Here is a 16940-nt window from a genome sequence, read left to right as displayed (position 1 = left end):
TGGTGTGATAGAAACAAAACAAAATGTATTATAGTATAATATAGTACGGTATTAACTTTGTAACTATTTGCATTATTATATATACTTCTGCAAGCAGTGAAACTTAAGGTTATATTAATATTTATTACAAACTGAAAGACGATTACAATTGTGACGTTAATTTCAAGATATAAAAGTAGTAATTTCTTACTGCAGAGTTGCAGTAACATCAGTCTTATTGATGTATTTCACGCTTGTTGGAACATCTGGCTAATACTATCCTTATTACTTGGCATGCTTCTAAAAATAGAAGTGAACCTTTTTTTAACACTAACACGAAAGACATATCACTTGAATTCTGAATCATTTAGTTACTCTAACACAAGTGTTAGACATTCATGTATCAGCTTCAAAACAACTAAAATCTTCTATTGTGTATCATAACTGTAAAAATAAATTCAATGCCAGTAATCTTCTGCTGCTATAGCAGGATGGAAGTATTGCATGTAACATACACTCAAGTACACGAAAAATGTCATAGATTTTATTTTAGAGCAAACTAGGACCTTTAGGAGAATAAGATGAGACATATATCTTCTTATTTTCAATGTAGTTTCACCGAAAACGTTTTTAAAATTTCGTGAGCCACCGCTGCAATAGTCCTTTTTCCTGATGATCTGGAGCATGCTCAGGCATGAGTTCGATTCCTGCTTGGGCTGATTACCTGTTTGGTCTCCCTCCCCCATGAGATTTCACCTACTGTAAGGCGAATGCCAGTAATTTCATGGCAAATTCTTGGTCTCGTCTCTCCATATACAAATACTATACTATTACGTTAACACTAATTCCATTGACACTAAATAACTTAGTACTTGATACAACATCATTAAAGAACTAAAAATTTTCTTAAGAGTAATATTAAAATAAAATAAGAATGTCAGGTTCTGGCCCCTAGAACACTTTTCCTGAGATCAGTTTAGCAGTCTCATCTGTCTTGCATTACCCAGATTATCACTGTGTCTTTTAACCCATACAATTGAGAGGACATTATTCTTACTGACTTCGTTGAGAGTTTTATTCTGTTCTACAATTCTTGAGATCTTTTTTATCTTGTACGGAGGAGGGAACCAAAGGTTTGCAGCCCGAGGCTGCTTACCACACCTGTTCTGTGAATGACTGGGTACCTGAACGATTGCGCTCTTGTACAAAAACAACACACTGAGATAATTTATTTTTTGTTCAGGGCAAACAGTGCTGCTCTACTTTCACAGTAAGATACCATTAGAATGATTACAGTTATTCTGTTCAAGGATTGCACTTGCACCATGCATTATTCCCACTATTTCAGCTTTGCGAATTTGCTTAATGGTATAGTTACATATAATTGTAAGTTATAGAATGAAATGATAGCACCTGTCCCTTGCCGTGTGTGTGTGTGTGTGGTGTGTGTGTGTGTGTGTGTGTGTGTGCGCGCGCGTGCGTGCGTGCATTACTGATGATTAACTTCATGATTTGCATATGCATCGATTTATAGAGCTGATTACTGTCGCTGAAAATTTTGTTTACTGTATCTTTATAAAGAAACAATGCAACTTAAAATATATAAAACATGACACACCAGTAATGATGCAGAGAAAGAAGACAAATAAGAATGAAAAGAAACACGACTCTGTTCTGCACTATGAAGAAATTACAGAATTACTTTGTATGTGTCTCTTACTTACTTACATTTTGTATTCTTTCCAACAGAGGGAAAAATAGAAGGGGCAGACCGTCAGTTCCTTCCAAGTTTCAATGTACTAAAAAGCCTTCAAAAGCAAATCGCCGGTTTGGTAGAAAACTTGGATCAAATATAGAAACTTGCCACACTAGGAAGATGAAACGAAAACCAATATCAGGTGGAAAAGTGATTGATCAAGATGACCCTTCAGCCATTACTTCAAATGCTCGAATTGGTATAATTTTGTCTTCAGGAGAAGAAGTGGTAAGAATTTCTTGAATGATATTCTAGTTCAGTTCATAATATTATTCATTATCATTTACATAAAAAGAGACATGCGCACACATACACACCTTACTGTAAGGGGTGTGTGTGTGTTTCTCTCTCTATCTCTCTCGCCCTCTCTCCCCTCCCTCTCCCTCCCTCCCCCCCCCTCTCTCTCTCTCTCTCGAATAGCACTAAGGGAGCTGCCAGGCTTCACTTCCCTCTCCGATGAACAAATCACTATTAACAGTGACATATGCTTTCTCTTCTTATGCATGCGAAGAGATTTGGGATTTAACCCAGGCATATTGGTGCAAATTTAATGATTAGAAGTTGCGCACTGCCACCTCTCCTAGTCCCTAGGTAGAAATTTTACATGAAAGTTTCTGACCCCATCAGGAATCGAACTGTTACTGTCAGGTGGAATACGGAAATGCAACATCCAAATATGAATAGTTTCAGATTGCACTACCTCAAGAAGCTGTTAGCAGTTGTGCCCTATTTAACATGTACATAAATGATCTAATACACAAATTACCTCAGTTATCTGACATCACTTGTCTTCTCTACTCTGATGATTTCGTAATATGGACATCAGCACTTAAGAATAAAAACAGCAAAATTGAAAACATACTGAATGAAGCACTAGAGGTAGTTCATCATTGGAGTACTGGAAATGTAATGACCTCTGACAAATTCAAAATAACTTTGAAATGTGTAATAGGAAAAGTATATTAATGTATATGGCATAATAGAATCCAGATTTTTCTTGTTAGAACTCAACTTGTCATATTCAATTTCCTTACTCATTTCTCGACATGTTGACATATGTCATACAATAACATGTATATATTAAAAACTATTTAAAGATTTAGCTTTAGAATAGAGAAATATACTTCTCAATGTATGTAAGTTATGTAAACCAGTTTGTTTATCCAAAATTAAAAAAAAATGTTTTATGTTTTCATGAAATGACCCACTTGTGTTCCAGGTGCGAATTCAGAAAGAGAACAGTCATGATTCAGATGGAGATGATGAGATCGAAATTGAGGAAAGTGTGGATGATGTGAGTATACATTGTACTTTAGGTGACAGTTTCATGGGAGTCAGCAAGCATACAGAATCTATTAAAACTCACCAAGATCAAGAATCATCAAATGAAAATATTGCGATGTTAGAAATTCATAACTGTCAATCAAGTACATTGGAAGTCAGATGTCCACCATCTGACATAGTAAGCGATGTAAAAATAGAACCTAAAGAAGAAAACAATGATGGAGACAGTATTGGTATAATTAGCAAAATTGAAAATACTCTTACCTGTACGTATGATGAATCAATAGAATGTTCTCCTCTGAAAGACTGGAATGAAGTAAAGGAAGGTGGGAAGGGAAGTTCATATTTAACGAATATGAGTCATCAAGATATTTTGGAGAGTATTTTCAACTTGCCACCACCAACTGAAGAATTAATACTTGATGCGAATACAATCACAGAAGAAGAAAAAATCATACATGCAGAATTTTTTGAAGGAAGGTCAGCAAAAACTCCAAAAAGATATTTGAAAGTGAGTATATGTTTGTACTATATTTTCTGTGATCTTTTTAGGAAATTGTTTTATTATTATTTTTCTCTATGTCTTTCTTTTTATTTTGGTCTGTCTTTTCGAATCTATTCCTACTCTCAAATAGGTGAAGATAATTTTGCATTTTTATTTTTATTAATACCGCACTTATCTCTAAAGTCAAGTATCATGATTCAGACACAGAAAAGAATGATGGATTTTTTGGATAAAATATCCAAGGTCTGACTTGCTCTAGAACAGTAGTTAATTTGTAGGCCTTTTATGTCACAAACGGAAAGAATATGCTTTTAGGACCATCGATTTTGATGATTCGATTTTGGATGGAAATCAGTGATTTAAAATTAAATACAGTCAATTCTCTCTACTTGCTTATTCTATTGCAGATTTGCTCAATCACGTAAAATAAAGTGTAACCCCTACCCCGCTTTTATTTTTGCCACCTCATGTTATTTACAGCCATGCACAAAAGGCAGTGGGGTATCTTTAGATGTTGCAGCCTTAGGTTAGCCATGCTTGGAGGACCCTATCTCCCAGCTAACAAATCTTGTATAATTAATAATAGGTTTTACGACAGTTAAGATAGCGAACTCATCCTAGAAAAAGTGTTACATATTTCATTGCTGAATATCACTATGGTTACCTTCAAAGTACTGCACTTGGGAAGTTATGCACTGATGCCAGTTGTTAGTTCATCCTTCAAAACAATTCTGGAACTCTGTTTCTAAAATGGCCAATAGAGCTGTCATCGTATTAACTTTGATGTCTTGAATGTCATCAGAATGTCCTTTCAATATTTCCTTCATCTTCGGATAAAGAAAAAAGTAATTGATTATACCAGATCGGTTAGTAGGGAGTACGTTCCAATACAGTTATTTGTTTATTGACTAAAAACTCCCTCACAAACATTGCCTTGTGAACAGGTGCATTGTCATGATGCAAGAGACATGAATTGTTGGCATAAAATTCATGTAATTTTCATATTTCTCATGCAGCCTTTTCAGCACTTCTAAATAGTAAATTTAGTTAACTGTATGTCTAGTTTGTACAAATTTTACGAATTTTTGCAATGTATTCAAACCTCCAACATTCTCGCGACAGCACACAAAAACACTCAATAGTAATAATGGCACCACCACACATCGACACGAACACAGCTGTGAGAGACACTGATATACCAAGGTTATGAAATCTTATTGAGCTTTTGTAAAGTGCCGCCAACATAAGTGCATGGTGGCAAGTTCTCGAACTTAATTGTCACACCTCGTATGCATCCTTCATTGAAATGAACTAGGTACGTGTTACCTGCTTTTAGATAAAACTGGCAAATTAATAATGAATTGGCTGCAATAATTTATTTTAAGTGGAAAGAAGAAAGCAAAAGTAGGTTAAGGGGGACTTTGGAAATTCGTCTCAACACGATTTAATCAATCTAATGGGTTTTATTTTGTACATATTATAATTATGTTATCGATTGATGACTTGTGGGAATTTTTAAAACAACCGGAAATATATGTCACTTAGTCTGCAATTAAATTGACATAGTAACAATATTAAGGACTTAGACTAAACAGTAAACATTTTTATGTTAAATATTAGCATCCAATCATCATTGGTATAAAAGGTAATAATGATAAATAATTTAATTCTGGAAAACATAAATTTCAAGTATAGCAAACATTTTGATAATTTACTAAATTATCATTACAATACATACTACCAACTTGCAAATATAAATTATATGTACAACTCTTGACAGAAGATCTGATTTGCTTGACATTGAAATGGTCATTGAAGACATAAAATATAAGAAGAGAAGATGAAACTTCTCTGAACAAATTAAATTTGGTGAAAATAGTCGAATTAAATGGTTGCATACACTAATTTTAGATATCTGGAAACAAGAAACAAGTTCATAAAAATGTGAGATATAGAATAATCATTCCAATTCATAAGAAAGGAGACTTGTACAAATATAAAAATTATAGAGGTATCATGCTTTTCGATTGCTTAGTGTATATATATATTCTATTCAAATTAATTCTAAACAGACTCAAACCATTTGCAGTAGAATATATTGGGGACCATCAAGCTGGGTTTATGCAGCATAGATGAACATGTGATCAGATATTCATTCTTGAACAACTGCCATAAAAATTTTGGGAACTTAGAAAATACCTATGTGTACTATTCATCAATTTTGAGAAGGTGTATGATAGTGTAAGAACATTTTACTTGAAATGATAGAATCGTTTTCCAATAAGTAATGGATCTTATTTTTTCTCAGTATAGGCTGCAGAATTAGTTTCTGTGCTGTTATGAGTGTTCTGCATTGAAGGAGGTGATCTTGATTCATATTTGTGTTTATCATTACAGATTGCATTATACCTATACTATTGAGGTGTTTTCTTTATACAGTCATGGCCAATATGTTAAATTGATTTTGTACTATGTTCTATGATTGCATTTGCATGTATTTTTCCAATTAAGCGTCCATTTTTTTATTTTATATTTATTTCTTTGCTTACATAGTTATTTACTTATTTATTTTTTATTTATTTATACTTATTTATTTACCATTGTAGTTGTGATACATCTTGATCTATTGTGGATTTAAAAATTATTAATTCTGTATTCTCACTCTTGTTTACAAACTAAAAGTTTATATAACTTTTTATAATTTTTTGTTCTCTTTCAAGATACGAAACCACATTCTAGATTGCTGGTATCACAGTCGACCAACATATGTTACTAAAACGTCTGTAAGAACAGGACTGAAGAACTGTGGTGATGTAAATTGCATTGGACGTATTCATGCTTACCTTGAACAGATAGGGGCCATCAATTTCGGCTGTGGTAAGTTATACAGAAGTACTTATTGTTGTTTTACTATTGTGATCTGTAATGAAGAATGTGGTTTTCTTTGATTATTTTCATTATCATGGAGAGTTTAATTCTCAACATTTTGAAATTATTAATATTTTCATAATCCCTTCTCTTAATATGTCCCATTGCTTATGCTTTATCTAAAAAATGCATTTGAGAGACTGGATCTGTCTTCATTATCAGCAAGGGAATTTTACTCTGAATAGGGAAATTTGAACTTAGTAACTTCATTTACTTGATAACAAATATATCTTTGAGACTACTATTGAACGTAATAAATATGAATTATTTTCAGAAAATTAATAATTTTTTTTTCGAATATTGCTCTTGAAACAAAGTACTACAGTAATGAAAAAATCATAAACAAAGTATGTAAGAGTAAATTGTGACTTCTATGTAAGATTGAACAAACTGTCATTTGTGAAATTTTAAAACTTACAAACTACGAAAAAGTGACCATTAATTTTTGGGAGGTGAGTGTTTCTAGTGAGTCTTCTAGGCTAGCAATCTTTCAGAAAAACATCTTCTGTTTCCTGGACAGAGGTAAAGAAGAAATTTCACTTATTCTATAAGTCCTAAAGTTCATTAGTCTAATTTCTCTTTATCTTATACATCAAACACTAATACAGATTTTTGTGATGATTTAATGGTTTCTTTTTCAAGAACGATTATGTGTGATAAATGAGTAAATGTTCTGCTTTGTATAGAGCAAGCTCGCTACACAAGGCCATTATACCTGATTTCCAATTCTGGAGGCAATGAGAATTTTACAGTTTCTTCAAGTGGTCAAGGAAAAGAAAAGCTAAGCAGAGAACAACAAGCAGCCCAACATCAAGCTCGTATTGACGCTATGCGACCTCGCAAGAAGAAAAACATTCAAGTACGTTTACATTTTGTTGAGAACTTCTTATACCATGTGAGCACAGTAACTTATGGTACAGTATTTATTTGATAAGAATTCTGATGTGGTTTTGTTTAGAAGTTAATTATGATTTTGGTTACTCACTGATGTATTGAAATTTTGTTAGCAAATCAAGCATTTTCTAAATCAGTCAGTTAATGCATTGTTCAGGATTTTAAATTTGCAGACCAGAGAAAAATACTACTATGTTATACACATCAAATTTTGAATATCAATATTGCAATTTTGTTAGCAAACCTAGCATTTTGTAAATCAAGCAGTTAATGTATTGTTCAGGATTTTAAATTTGCAGACCAGAGAAAAATACTGCTATGTTATATACATCAAATTTTGAATATCATTTTCAACACGAAAAAGAAAAATTATAAATAATTTTGTTCAATATATAACTATAGCATGTAAAATTGACAAAAGAATGTTCCTTGGAACTAATATTTATGAATAAAAATGTCTTGTCAAGAGGTAATGTGCAGGCTTTATATTGAAAAGATCCAGTTTTAATCACAACAGACCAGCTATCCTTGAAAGGGATTTTCGGGGTTTTCTTTATTCCCCCAGGCAAATACAGAGATAATATTTACAAAATACCACAACTGATCCCTTCCAAATCCTTATATATCAGACAATTATTTCATGTTCTTAGATCTATAATTGAATTGAACTCTATCTCCATCTTGTGGTTGACATATTTCTAAATACAATTTCCTGGTCATTCTTCGAGAAATATAATGTCATTTTTGACATAGATTATTATTTTTTTAGGATGGTTGGTTTCAAATGGCTGGTGAAGGAGGTTACACAATAACACACAGTGAAGATGGAGAAGCCATTCATACAACAGTTGTGATGCCTGAGCCCCATAAAAACGTTGGCAAAGTTCGTGTGGCTAAATCAGAACCTATAAAACTCATTTACTGCAACAAGTTCTCAGAATCAAAACAAGTATGTAATTGCAGTTACCTTGGTAGCAAGTACATTAGAACCCCTTTTTAACGAATCTCTGAGGGATTACTTCTCTTTTCCTTAAAGAGGGATATACAGGTTTGAGCACTAAAAAATTAAGAAAATTCAATTTTTTTCTCAGCAACTAATGACTCTTTCACCTTGCAATTTGACATGCTCAGTATTCACTGCTTCTGCAATTATAGACTATTTTCAGATTTACTAAAAGTTTCACCATTATGAGTAATTATCATAACAAAAAAGTGGCCGTTTTTTGTGCACTGATGCGCTGTTTTGATGATAATGTCCACAAATATAAATATTTCTGAGCCATTCTTTCTTCTATTTATTCCTGAATGTCAAGTGAACAATATGACACACAATTTCTCATTATGTTTTACACACTTCACAGTTCAGTTCCTCTATCACATTGCGAATAATATTAATATTTGTGGTTCGTTATATTGAACTATTATTAAAAAAACATACATAAATGAAATGCATCGAAATAAGATTGCAAATTTTCGTTCTTTAGATTGCACACAAGAGACATCTGCAATCCCAAAAAGCAAGATATCTGATTTCATAAACTGTGTAATTTAAGTATAATTAGGTGTACATTACTAAATTTGCACAAATTCGTATTATGCATGCAAAAAGAGGGGGAGGAAGGGAGTGAGAGAGTTATATTTGAAAGTGTAAGAGTCTGGGAATTCTGTACCGAGAAAAGATTTTTTTAAATTAAAAAACAAGTACAGTATATAGTCTATGAATAACGGATGTGAATCATGCAGTCTGTGACTAACACATGCAGAACTGCTGGTGACCTGCCCACATGCCTGTTATTGCTTCTGTGTAGCATAAATCACTGATGGGAGAGTAAATTCTCTGCAGGTGGAGAGTAAACCTACCAGCAGTCAGTTTTGTATAATATATGTGTGTGTTTTTTTCCAGGCTCCATATTCAGTTGAACTGCACATAGAGCCACTGCTTATTATGGATGTCCATGCTCATTCATCACATTCAGAAGTAATTGGATTACTTGGAGGAAAATATGATCTCAAACGTCGTGTTCTTCAGATATGGCGAGCTTTGGCTTGTCGAAGTAGTAGTAGTGGTGTACATTGTGACATGTGCCCAGGTAACCTTAACTTTATACTTTAATGAGTTTATAGGTTTTTGCATATTTACCAACTCAGACTGACTGAATGCTTTACAGTGTCTCAGACTGAAGCTAGTGAACATCTTCATGACGAAGGTCTGGAGGTTGTTGGTTGGTACCATTCACATCCAACGTTTTTTCCAAATCCATCTCTTCAGGATTTGGATACTCAGAGCAATATGCAGGACTGGTTTGCTAAAACAGCCTCTGCACCATTTGTGGGATTCATACTCTCTCCTTATTGCCCCACTAGTAAGACGTCAGCATCTGAGTATAGGTAAGCTATTTTAAATAATTATTTTATAGTAATAACTGTCCTCTTTGGTATATATTATAAAAGGTGCAAGAAATTTTTCTTTCTGTTTAATAAAATTTATAAGTTGCCTTTTGGCCTGAATCAACTAATTTCTACTCCATATTGGTACTTCAATTTGACAACATATATTTTTTTCATGCTACATGTGGGAATGCAGATTTCCTGTACATTTTAAAAACAGCAATAATCGATTTTCACTAGACATTACATAACCCTTCGATTCTGGTAACAGTTGAAGAAATAAATTAAATACCTCGAATGTTACTGAAGTCAAGTCATGCAACTCTTTGTTATCTGTAATAGAAGAATATCCCTGAAACTCTAGTCTTATGTTAACACTATCATTAGTTTCACAACTCTTATCACATTTAATTCAGTCAAAACATACAGGTACATACATACAGGCTTGTATCACAGCAGAACCAAAAAGTACGCAGGTCTGATGAGAATGATTGTCTGGTCTCTCAGATAAGGTTTCGAGCAAACCTAAGTATCCCCCTCAATAATCAGATGCTGGTGACGCCAATGGTGTGATCACACAAATTTTTAACACTTCATGTTAGACAATGTGAAATAGACAATATACATTACGTAAATCGACAAGTGTTTGAAGATTAGGTAACGTTTTATTCATTAAATTGTAACTTATACCCAAATTACCCCAAGTTTTAATTGTAATTTACTAACAAACTATTAATAATATCCTAGATCATATACCCAGATAGCTCGGCCTTATAGGCTTTGACGGAAACAACTTTCGTCAGGTTTGCTATGCTGCCATCTAGTTGTTACATAAGGAGTCACGTCATAACTCCCATTTGAATTGCATTAGCGACTGTACTGCCATCTCGTGTTCGTTTACAGCAGACGGGTGGCGATCCTGGCAGTTGTTCTCTTCAAAGTGCTGCCAATTTTAACATAGGGATGAACTATCTGTTACATATATGATCTAGGATAATATATTACTAAATTTATTAAAAGCATGTTCTAAACATGTGTAATGTACACATACATGAATTTGGTTACTGTATCTCAGCTGGTCCCAACAATATTTCTTTGAATGTGATGGGGTCATTTCATAAACTGGAAAACAAGAAATGTTTTTTTTTTACAAGGCATTATCAGTGTGATCAACACAAATTTTTAACACTCCATGCTAGACCATTGTGAAATAGACAATATATATTAAATTTTGAAGATTAGGTAAAGTTTTATTCAATAAATTGTAACTTATACCCAAATTATCCTGACAATTCCTACCTAAATTAGCTCATTTTTATTTTCATTAAAGTGATTGGTGCGTTAAGTATATCATTGAGGTTCAAGCTGTTTTATTAAATATTTTATGTGTTTTATTTCTTTCAGGTGTCTTATTGTTGAACCAAACACTGAGCTTACCAGTACACCATATCGATTGACAGTAAATGTTATTTCAACTGAGTTGAATATCAACACATTATTGCGCCGAATGGAAACCATATTTTCACTCCATGAAGAGAATTCAGAGGCAATGGTGGATTTCAGTGCAGAATACAGCTCACAGCCGCCTATCACTTACAAAGAAAAGGTGATTTTTATGGATAAGTGTTTGTGTGTGCTTTATTTCAAGAAAATATAAATATACTAACACATTGCTATAAAAGTAGGGATGGAGGAAATAAATTAAATACTGATATACTGATATTGCAATATATTGCAAACTTAATTTCGATAATCGATATATATTGCAGAAAATATATCGAAATTAACATCATAACAGGCAAAAGCATAAATGTAAAATTGTAACAATAAACAATACATTTTCAATACCATATGATGTAGGTCCTAACCTAAATCAAAATTATGATGGCAGTAAGGTGAACTTATTATGATATAGTGGGAAAGAGTTAAGTGAACTCTACATCGTTGTATATAGTTGGCCATGGAATTGTATAGCCATGATCTGCTTATAAGCACTGATATATTGGAGCTTAATATTTTATTAGTGAGTTTCTAACGCAGAATTATAATCTGATACTATTATTTTTAAACGTGTTTCAAGTGATAATGTTAGTAGCATAATTAACTCTTTAGATTATGGATAAATCTTAAATTTACTTTCGGTCCTATTTGTTGACATGGTTTCTATGGACAAGAATCATACAATTTATTACGGATATAACTAATGAAATATTGTGGTCTTGTGGACAACTGTGTTATGCAAGAGTTTAATTCCTGTTATATTTCTTACGACTTTTGAAGATATTATCAATTTCTAGTGAATATTTAAGTTTTTTTTTTTACGTGTTTCTAATTTAGGTAAACAAACTATTGTATATATATATATATATATATATATATATATATATATATACATATATATATATATATATTTTTTTTTTTGAAGACTTATTGATCGACCTCATTGTAATATTTTATGTCTTTTGCTGAAATTTGTGATGGTTTTGTGTAATTATGGACGATACTCCCACAACTTCAAATAGTATGCACAATACAAAATTCTTCGTAAATTGTAAAATCTGTCATAAACAGTTCACAACCAGAGGAATTCATATTCACATCAATCGATGTCATAATAACGACTCTTTATCCCAAGCTGTTTCTAATGAAGAAACTACTCTTAATACTCAAAATTCAGATAAAAATGTATCACCTAAGAATTTACGTAAATGTGAAATATGTGGCCGTCTTTTTAAAAGCTTTAACCATCATATCGTACGTGCCCATCCTGAAGTACATAGAAATATCATCAATCACTCATATAATGATCCTGTATTCAACAATGAATTCACAAATTCTTCGTCTCAGCCCGTTCCTTCTACATCTTCAAAGTCTGAAGTACGTGGAAACATTCTCAATCAGTCATTTAATGATCCTGTACTCAACAATGAATTCACAAATTCGTCGTCTCAGCCTGTTTCTTCTACATCTTCTACGTCTGATTCCCTACATGATAATTTTGATCTTCAGTATTGGGGTACACAATTCAACACCTTAGCTTGTTTAGATGTCTCAGACAATGCCGTCTTTGATAAATGTGTTGAAAAATATTGTCACTACCTTAAACAATCAGTATCTCAATGTAAAGGGCCCCAACATCCTGCAACAACTTATTACAAAAAACGGCAAGCTAGGAAAAATAATCCAGATGGTATTACTTATAAACAGTCAAGTAATCCTAAAAATAGAAGTAAGAAGAATTCTGAGAGAAGGAAGAACAAATACGCTTATGATTTAGCACAATTTAATTATTACTTCCGTCGGAAAATTGTGCAGCATGTATTATCCTCTAAAGGTCCTATGCAATGTAAGTTACCCGTTTCTTCGGTATACGAATATTACAACAATTTATATGGTGTCGCCAACAATTGCACACTTGATAACTATCAGTCATCTTCGGTATCCAATTATTCAGATCCTGACAATATTATCATCACCCCTGAAGATATTGCATTTGCATGTAAGGGTATCAAGGTTGACACTGCACCAGGTGAAGCTGGAGTCAGAATGAAGGTCATTAAAGAGCTTCGTTTATATAAATCTCTTTCATTGATTGCCACATATATGCTCTGTTGGGGACATGTTCCGCCTTGCCTTCGACGTGCACGCACAATTCTGATTTATAAGGATGTCGATCCAGATATTCTTAAGAACTGGCGTCCAATTACGATCTATTCTGTTCTGCGCAGAATTATTGAGCGTGTATTAGATATCAAGTTACAATCTTATCTTGATTTAAATCTTAACCAACGAGGTTTTATGTCTGGTCCAGGTGTTTTCCTAAATTCCTCTATTGTTAATGGATGCCTTAAGGATTCAAAAGTTAATAAAAAGGATTGTTGTGTAGTTTTTCTGGACATCTCTAAGGCGTGTGATCATGTCTCTATGCCTATACCTCCAAAACTCAAGACGCTTATAACATCGCTTTTAATAGGAAATTCTACTACTATCACTATTAATAAAACTACAAAGACAGCCCCTATCATGATCAAGCAAGGAGTTGCACAGGGGGCTCCACTCTCACCAATTCTATTCAATGTTGCCATTGACTTCGTGATGAAGGAATTAAGCGAAAGTAATATCTCTGGAGAATATGGATACAATATATCACCTCAATTAAATAATCTTTCCATTCTTGCATTTGCGGATGATCTAGTATTATTGTGTAAAAATAAATCTGCCGCTCAATATTCAACATCGCTGACTATGAATTCCTTAGCTAGAATTGGTCTTGAAGTAAACCCGCATAAAAGTAATGTTATACACCTACGTAAAGGATGTCTCTGCTCTGATTCCCTCACCTTGATCGATGGAGAAGAAATATCTTGCATCAAATCGGATGAAGTTATAAGATATCTTGGCATTACTTTTAATGATGAAATAAAATTTAATGCGGCGCACCTAATTGAAAAACTGACAAAAAATCTTAATCAGCTGGTCACTTCACCCTTACTCTTGCCTGACCAAAAGATAAATATATTAAATCAATATATCTGGCCTCAGTTGGTTTACCCCTTCCAATGTGCTCCTTTAAAAGATCTTAAAGTGAAATTTCTATCTGATATTGACAAATTAATTCGCAGAGCTGTTAAGGAAATAATTAACATTCCTACTGACACCCCGGATGCTATGTTGTATGCACCAAGAAGATTGCGAGGTTTAGGAGTATTTAAAGCCCAGTGGGAAGCTTACCTTCAGCACTTAAATATTTGTCAAAGACTTTTACACGTTGACAACCCTCATGTAGCAGCCACTCGAAATCTTCCAAACGAAATTGAACATTGCATCAAACAATTACCTTCGATTGCTCTGAACGTTTTTCTTCTCAAAAACTAAGAAAAGCATTGCGTGAAGATTCTTTTCATCAATGGAGCAAATTGAAAAGTAAAGGTTTGGGAGTTGTTTTCTATTCTCACTGGAAGAAAGGTAATTCGTGGATCTCAACCAAAAAGGAACTTTCGAGCAGTCAGTGGACGCAAGCCATTAAGATGAACTGTAATACAATACCTGTACGTACTCTCCCTGGTAGAACTCTTGACTCAACCCGTTGCAGAAGATGCGACGAGCAAGAAACGCTTCCTCACATCTTGGGTTTCTGCCATCATGGAGAATTGCTCCGAATCAACAGACATAAAACGGTTCGTTCTCTCATCGCAGCTTCAATCCGTCAAAATGCTTCCTATGAGGATTATGAGGAGGTTGGTTGCATCTCTTCTGATGGCTCTACTAGACGTGCTGATATCATCATAATTGATCGGCAGAAAGATAAGGGTGTCATTCTTGATCCCACAATCCATTTCGAGATGCATGAGCAACAGCCACAAGAGGTCTGTCGTGAAAAACAAGTCATCTATGAGCCTTGTTGTCAGCATCTTGGAGCACAATACCACATCACACATTGGACAGTTTTTGGGCTCATGTTCGGTGCCCATGGCACGATCCCACGTGAAACTTTAAATCAACTTAAACAATACAAAATTTCTGATGCAACGATTGATGCCATAGGATCTCACGTGTTACAATCATCCTTAGCTATAATTAGTAATCATTTGTACCCAACAAAATTTTTATTGTAACTGATTTCCTACGTTTTCTTATCTTAATGTTTTTTCTTTTTCTTTCCAAGTGTCACAAAATTGTTTTGTTTACTTATTATTCTTTATGAATTGATTAGTAGGCCGATCTATCGAACCCTTATTTAGGGCGGCTTTTGTTTATACAAATTATCTCTCTATATTGGAACATGATTAATTTATTCCAAACAACAATGGTGATGATTATAGGGATAGAATTTTTATGCACTAAAAAGATATAATAAGAAAACAGAATGTCAGCACTAGGTTGTGGATAGAAATCATAGATGTAAACAAATGTCACATTGGTATTAAATCCTTGTTTCTTTATTCATTTCAGAATACAGAAATAAAAGTTTTGATACCCGTTTTGAGATCACACGGTTCCCTTTCAGGGTGGGAGTTGTTCCTGCCTTGGAGAACATTAATAACAAACCTCCCGTCTGTCTCATGTTCACACACGCTGCATTTTGAATTTGTTACTGCATATTAAACAGTTTGAATTCGAATTCCAGTCCAGCCAATTAGAGCAAGGTATTGAGTGAGGTTACATAATTATGTAACTGTCCACCTTCATTAGCGTCATCTCTCGGGAATTATCGGAATTGTCTAGTGTGGATTTTGTTGTTATTGATAATGATAATTCCACAAAAAATCGGTAAATTTATGAGAAAATCGATATATTATACTATATATTGAATCAAAATTTCGATATTGATATATTGCTATATTGAAACGAAAATATCAGTATTTCGTAAAAACCGATATATCGTTCCCATCTCTATATAAAAGGACTTTTTATCAAAGCACATCTATTAAATTAAAGTTTATTGTTGAAAGTGAGATGATAAGTAGTTTCGTATGTGCAAAAAGTGCAAAAACAAAATGTCACTGTAAAAAGTTGTAAGATACAAATTCTGTTTTTCGTGAACGTATGTACCTTTGCATTTTAAGGTATTTCTTGTTTGTAAATGAAGGTAGATTAATTTACAGTATTTAGTGATACCTTAATTACATTTTTTTTTGTAATTTCCATCTGGAAAAAAAAAACGAACTTGAGTAGGCTAAAGAAAACAGTGTGATGATAAATATAAATGCAAAGCAGACTGTTAAAAATGTTGCCTCTCCCCCTTCCTCCCCCCCCCAAAAAAAAACGCTTAGAACTTCTTCTTCTTCTTCTTCTTTGGCACTACGGCCCTTGTAGTCTAGCCTTGGCCTCCCTTAGGATCTTGGTCCATTCCTGTCCAACCAGAGCCTTCTGCCTCTATCTTCTCACGCCTAGAGTCCTTAAATCGTCCTCCACTCCATCCAACCATCTTAGTTTCTGTCTGCCAATATTGCGCCTGCCTTCTGGTTTTGTGTTTAGAATCTTTTTTGATATTCTCTGATCATTCATCCTGATTACATGTCCTAACCATTCCAACCTACAGGCTTTGATTTCAGCAACAATATCTGGAGATTTATATTGAGTTTTCAGTTCTGTATTATATCTAATTCTCCAGTGCCCATTCTCATATTTAGGACCATAGATTTTCCTTAGAATTTTTCTTTCCCATGTTATCAGTTGTTGTTCCATTTTCTTCGACAGAGTCCA

At 33.6% G+C, this 16940-nt stretch overlaps 1 protein-coding gene across 3 annotated transcripts in view; it reads left to right on the top strand.

The window, feature by feature from the left end:
- Window positions 1-16940, top strand: part of LOC138694653 (histone H2A deubiquitinase MYSM1-like) — a 36772-nt gene that overhangs the window by 8564 nt on the left and 11268 nt on the right. For all 3 annotated transcript variants that reach the window (XM_069818603.1, XM_069818602.1, XM_069818601.1), the window contains exons 5-12: window positions 1729-1963; window positions 2955-3530; window positions 6245-6401; window positions 7139-7311; window positions 8116-8295; window positions 9250-9436; window positions 9515-9734; window positions 11139-11340. In XM_069818603.1, the coding sequence (XP_069674704.1) occupies window positions 1729-1963; window positions 2955-3530; window positions 6245-6401; window positions 7139-7311; window positions 8116-8295; window positions 9250-9436; window positions 9515-9734; window positions 11139-11340 (1930 nt within the window). The remainder of the gene's footprint in view (window positions 1-1728; window positions 1964-2954; window positions 3531-6244; window positions 6402-7138; window positions 7312-8115; window positions 8296-9249; window positions 9437-9514; window positions 9735-11138; window positions 11341-16940) is intronic.

Source organism: Periplaneta americana, chromosome 2 (genome assembly GCF_040183065.1).
Source record: "Periplaneta americana isolate PAMFEO1 chromosome 2, P.americana_PAMFEO1_priV1, whole genome shotgun sequence".
Classification (NCBI taxonomy): domain Eukaryota; kingdom Metazoa; phylum Arthropoda; class Insecta; order Blattodea; family Blattidae; genus Periplaneta; species Periplaneta americana.
Note: the sequence above shows the minus strand (reverse complement) of the source record. Positions and strands in the feature narration are given on the sequence as shown.